The sequence below is a fragment of the Podarcis liolepis genome (assembly GCF_965112155.1).
Source record: "Podarcis liolepis genome assembly, chromosome: 1".
Classification (NCBI taxonomy): Eukaryota; Metazoa; Chordata; class Lepidosauria; order Squamata; family Lacertidae; genus Podarcis; species Podarcis liolepis.
Window position 1 is genome coordinate 99,208,481 of NC_139554.1, and position 6,000 is coordinate 99,214,480.

General features: G+C 44.2%; 1 protein-coding gene across 3 annotated transcripts in view; it reads right to left on the bottom strand.

Moving 5' to 3' along the window:
* LRP1B (LDL receptor related protein 1B) overlaps window positions 1–4,609 on the bottom strand; it is a 742,760-nt gene extending 738,151 nt beyond the window's left edge. For 2 of the 3 annotated variants that reach the window (XM_083492762.1, XM_083492763.1), the window contains exon 1: window positions 3,963–4,608. In XM_083492762.1, coding sequence (XP_083348888.1) covers window positions 3,963–4,047 — 85 coding nt within the window. In that variant the 5' untranslated portion in view covers window positions 4,048–4,608. Of the gene's footprint in view, window positions 1–3,962 lie in introns of all 3 variants that reach the window. The other variant, XM_083492761.1, reaches the window with a different exon arrangement.
* Window positions 4,610–6,000: the final 1,391 nt, after the last annotated feature.

Sequence of the window (6,000 nt, forward strand, 5' to 3'; positions counted from 1 at the left end):
TTTTGAATGTGTAAATAAACAAGTGTCCACTAATCTCACATATAGTGAATATGGACCTTCACCTTACATTCTACAGAAGGTTTTCAAATGTACTTGTACACCAGATACAGTGATGGTTTCAACCTACAGTAGCTGAAATCTGGTCTGAGGCTTTAAAAGAAAGCTTGAGAGATTTTGGAATACACACCGGGGGTTGGGGCAGAAGATGCGTTTGGAAACCAAAGTCCTTTGGGGATAAGATGCTTAAGGATGATATTCCATTCACTGATCTGACAGGATCCACATGTAACTTTCAGGATTTAGTTTTGGGAGGTGGTGAGTACTTACCTGTTTTTCCCCTCGCTTTCTATCAAGTACATTTCAACTGAAGGCATTTTTGAGGGCCAAAGTGTTGCTTTTCTTTTTTGGACAACCAGGCAATGAATTATTTATTTTTTTAAAAAAAAAATCTGCCTCACTTGTAATGTGCAGTACCTATTTACGGTAATTTTTGAGAGCCAGCTGGGAAATTGACCTAACAGGTTTTGGTAGTTCAATTACAGCAGAAACAAGGGACCAAAATAGCATAACTAAAAACCATTTGTACTTGTTCAAATGAGTTTTAAACAGGCGAGTAAACAATTTGGTATCTGGTCTGCAAAGCACAAGAAAAAGAAAAGAAAAGTTTTCACAATGTAAATTCAATTTCCTAAACAATTACATTTTTGAATGGGAATCTAATTAATTCCTTGTAAACTAGATATGGAAATATTCAATGCATTCTCATTTCTTGCTTGCTTTGAGACTTGCACAGTTTAGGAAGCTATCCAAGTTAATGGGATTTGCTTTGCATCCATTCTGAAACAAGATATGCCATTTGAGTCATGCTGGCCACTAACCTTTCTGAGTTTAACAGCTATGAAGAAGAAAATATAAACCATGCTTTGATATATATATACTTAAAACCAGCCACCACAACAAAATAAAGGAATCCTACATGTCCTTGTTATTATTATTAGGCATATGGGTAAAATAAATAAATAAAGCAAAGCAAAGAACCTTCACCCAACTATGAATGCACTGTATCCTTTATATCCAAGCAAACTAAGACAATTTCCTTCCTGTATGGGCTCGATCCGTAAGCCAGTTAAACTGGGATACTTGGACATCAGTTGCATCGAATACTTTTAATTTTCAGTCTTTGACTTAAACGGTTTACGAATCAAATGGAAAATAGAAACAAATATAGGACCTTTCACCTGATCCTAAACATGTTTACTTGGAAGTAAATAATGACTGAGTGCCCCCCCCCCCCAGGATGGAAGCTCTAACACTGAACAGGCATGAGATTATAGGACCACCACTTTTCAGAGCTCCTGTGCTTTTAAAAGCAGTGTGGTGGGCATAAATGCATGAAAACTTGGTGAAATTTATGAAACTTGTGGATTTCTGTCTATTTTGCATCTTTTAAAGTTGCAAGAACCCTTTCAGGAAAAAAGGTGGCGGCTCTTTTTTTTAAAAAAAGATACTCATTTGAAATTAATGAGCCTTACATGTTCCAAGTAATGAGTTTAGAGTGAGGGATAACAAATCAACTGAAATCTGGTTTGATGATTAGGCAGTAAGACTGGAACAGTTCTGTCCAACAAACATCTACTTGCTATTAATTTCACTGGAATCTGCTTCCAAATATACTCATTTGGTAGGTTTCATTGAAATAAATGGGCCTTGACTTCAGGGAGCTATATTTACTACTGAGACAGACATTTGCATAGAGTATTGGAAGGCAATCTAAGGCTACAATCCTATGTCCATTTCCCTGGCAGTAAGTCCCATTAAATTCAATGGGAGTAAGCATGCACAGGATACATAAGCATCCTAAAGTTGAATATCCTGGATTAAGCAAACAAACTCTTGTGTTGTGTATTGCTGGACAGTTTTATATAGTCCTGCATGAACACTGAACTGCTTAAATGAACACTGATGAAAAGGAGTGAATCCATAGGGTACTTTGAAAGCAATAGCTAGTCAATAGTTGCAGAATTATGCTGCTGAGCAACTTGTACTTTCACTAAATCCTCAGCTAGCGCTGGATAGATTTGCAGTGTGTGTGTGTCGGATTTCAGAGTATCAGAGAGATGCATCACTCACTGTTACTGCCTCTTCTTTCTGCCTGGTAGTAAAGCTATTGTTTCAGATCTATGGATAATTGCTGTCATATAAACACATCCATAGCTTTCTCCTCATTTACCTGGGAATCACAATTCCATGTAATAGCACAATTCTAAGACATGTCAACTAAGAAGCAAGTCTCACCAAGTTCAATGAGGCTTACTCCCAGGTAAGTGTGCCTAAAACTGCAACCTAAAGCCTTCAGTTGACCCAATTTCCTGACTCCTGTGTAGTACTATATGTCCTTGAGAACCTAAATACTTCGGGAGTATTCATAGCATATTCTGTTACACTTAAGCCTTTACTGATCAGTGGAGATGTAATTAGAATCTGGACGTTTTCCTGTAATGAACTGCATGGTACTTGGCTACAATTTACAAAGTGTCAAACCAGCAGATACTCTTGATAGAAAGTTCACCTGATCTAAGCTGTGTGTGTGTGTGTGTGTGTGTGTGTGTGTGTGTGTGTGTGTTTAAAACAGAGCCTGTATGGCAAATGTAGATGCTTTCAGCAAAAGGACATGGCCAAGTGTCCTTATAATCCTAACCACGGCCGTTCAGAAGCAAATCCCATATGAATTCAAAGGGGTTTAGTACGTGGGGTTAGGATTGCAGCCTGATCCACCTTAATAGGTCTGACCTCCAAGACAATGTGCATAAGATTGTACGTAAATAAAGCATCCTACTGCCACATATATGCTGTGTGTGTGTGTGTGTGTGTGTGTGTGTGTGTGTAAGTAAAGGTGCAGAGGATCCAGGTGGGAGGCAGCCATCCAAAACACATTTGCTGCCAAGGAGTCCCATTGAAGGCTACAATTCTAAACGCACTTGGAAATAAATCCCACTGTAATCCACTGGGTTTACTAAGTAAATTCCTCAGGATCAGGGTGTTAATAAGCTATCCTACTCAGGATAACAGTGGGAGGCAGCTGACTCATTCAAAATCCGGCTGGATTGTATCTATGGCAATATTTAATTTTGCAAAACTGGCCAGGTGGAAAGGAAAGGGAACTTACTTCCATGCAAGCTATGTTAAAAATCAGGGGGTCAAGAGGAGCTTGGGAAAAGAGTAACCGGCTCCTTATTCGAAAGTGGTACAGGAGGAACCCCCGGCGGCCGAAAGGCTTCGTGAGCCCCAGAAAAGCGAGCGAGCGAAGTTTATGATCTGTTGCGGTCCCCCCACCCCCAGCCTGCCCGGCGCACAGCAGCCGCGCAAGAGCTAATTTGATGCGCGGAAGCATGAAGGAACTGGAGGGGTGGGGAGATAGAAACTGGTCCTTGGAGAATGGGACCATCCTAGAAGCCTTACAGGGAGTATTTGAAGGGTGGAGGTGGAATAATAAGAATAAGAATAAGAATAATATTTAAGTTAAAGGGAGCCTGGAAGCAGAGCGAGTTCAGACCCAAGCGTGCTTTTTCAGGAGCTCTAAGGAAAAAAGCGAAAGGCGCTACAGAACCCAGCGAAGCTCAAACTCCCAGGGATGCAACACCATCATCTGCAGAGCCGCAGCCAAGTCAACGCCGCCGCCGCTGGAGAGGGAAAGACTTCGCTCTCTGGAAGGGGTGCAAGCATACAAGCATCTCTCTCCCCCCAAACCTGATCTTGATCCCAGCCGAGTGGGAGATTATAGTTATTTTAAAAACAAACAAACAAAACAAGCGAAGCGCAAGATTGTCCCAGGGGCAGCTGGTCTGCAGGAGTCTTAAGTGAAGTTTGCGCTACTTTATCCAGACACAGAGCCGTCCCAAAAAAAGAGAGAGGTGGGGTGACACAGAAGAGGTGGCACAAATCATGCAAGTCAGACGCCTTACCTCCTTCGGCTCCCACTGCCAGGACCTTAGCAATAGGACATAATCCCGAGACGGTGAGGACGGCGAAGAGGAGAAACTCGGGCATGGTCGAGGGAGGGGAGTCTCGCGTCCTCCTGCTCCTGTTTCTCCTCCAGGCTGCTGCTGCTGCTGCTGCTTGCTGCTCTTCTTCGCCCTCTTTGGCCGCCGCCGTTGCTCGGTTGCACCCTTCGCTTCAAATAAAAAAAGAGAAAGAAAGTCACTGAGCGGCAGCAGCAGCGGAGCCGACGACGAGGAGGGTGGCAGGCAGGCTGGCTGGCTTGCAAGAGAGCAGCGCGATTGGCAAATGTCACGGGGGTGGGATTGTGCGCCAGGAGCCCAGGCTGCGCTGCCTTGCCTTGCTTCGCCTGCCCGCCTTCTCCGCTGCTTCCAGCAGGATTACGAGGTGGATGTGTGAGAGAGCCGCTTGTGTGTCTCGACTTCTCAATGCAGAGTACGTCTGATCTTACATCACGCAAGAGGGGCAGTCAGAAAGAGAGAGAGAGAGAGGAAGAGAGAGAGAGATGCCAGAGGATGGGAATCTCACTGATTAATCACGGAAGCCGCCATCCTCCAGCTTGGGTGTCCACATAAATCATATCTATTACTTAGTAAGAGGCATTTAACACAACAAGAAGCATACCGCTTCAAATGGAAAGCCCTACAAATCAGACCGAGGCGGTCCAGCGAGGGGAGAGGAAAGTCAGCCGTGCACGGATCCCTTTGGGATCTAGGTGCGAGAGAGAATAGATCTGGGTGGAGAGAGAAGGAGAGGGAGAGCGCTCGCTCGCTCGCCTCCAGCAACAAAATCGGGAGACTGCCTTCCTTCCTTCCCGGGAATAGGAGCGAGCCGTCTAAGTATCCCAAAAGCCAACACAGGCAGGCAGGCAAGAATGGAGCCTTTGGGAAGGGAAGCAAAGTCAGCTCGTTTTTCTGGTTGGGAAATTGGCGAAATGGCAAAGGAGGGGAGGGAGCGACGGGAGAGAGAACCCAAAGTTCTCAAAGGCAGCGCTGCTGGACTCGTTGCAGAATGTTCATTTCCATTGCAAATTGACAGGTAGGGTCGGGTCCTGCTGAGTGACTCAACAAAAACAAAAAACAAAAAAAGGTTTCTCACCTAGGAGAGGCCAAAACTCCAGATATGCTTAACAGTCCAAAAAGAAGCGGCGAGAGAATAGGGCAGCTTAATTAGGATGTATTACCTCTCCAATGCAGTAAGTGGAAGCAACTGGCTTCAGATTAGTGTCAAACTGCTCTTTAAAAAGTTAAGCGCTATCTCATACAGGGCTAGGCAGATTTCAGACTTGTAGGGTCTACTCTACTAGAACCCTCAGGGCCACCAAACGGAGACACATGAAAAGTTGGAGCTAGCTCCTCCCGTTGTGCATTATGCTAAGAATTAGGGGACTTCTAGGGTTGCCATATTTTGAAGACCAAAAAGGGGGCACATTTTCCAACTTCTACTTTTAACTATGGATTGCTATGACAACTCTCATTTTACGTACTCATAAAAAACAGGATGTGCATGCTGGACCCGGTAATTTGTAATCAGTACTAAAACCAGTGCATTTTCACTGCACCACCCACACTGCCACCTTGACCCTCCCAGTAAGCAGCAGTGAATCACCTGTTGGGAGGGCAGGTAAGCGTCTCCAACCCATGACACCATCTGCTACTGGGCAGAACATTACATTTGTTCAATTGCATCATTACTTGCTTATCCCCAAGTTACTGGGTTACTCCTAATAACATATTTTAAGATGCACTGCATAAGAGGCCAACCACACATGGTCTTCAGCATAGTTTATGTAGCCAAGGATAGCCTTGCTAAGTGTCTGGTGCACTGGTGATCGCAACAGTTGGTTACTGTATTGCCCTTCATATGAGACTGCTGTTAAATTTGCCAGAAACCTGCAACTAGTACAGAACACAGCAGCTGGCTTAACTGAGTTATGTGCCTGACTGTGGCACGCAACACCATTGCTAAAGGAAGTGTACTGGCTGCTGCTTTGCTATTAAGCCA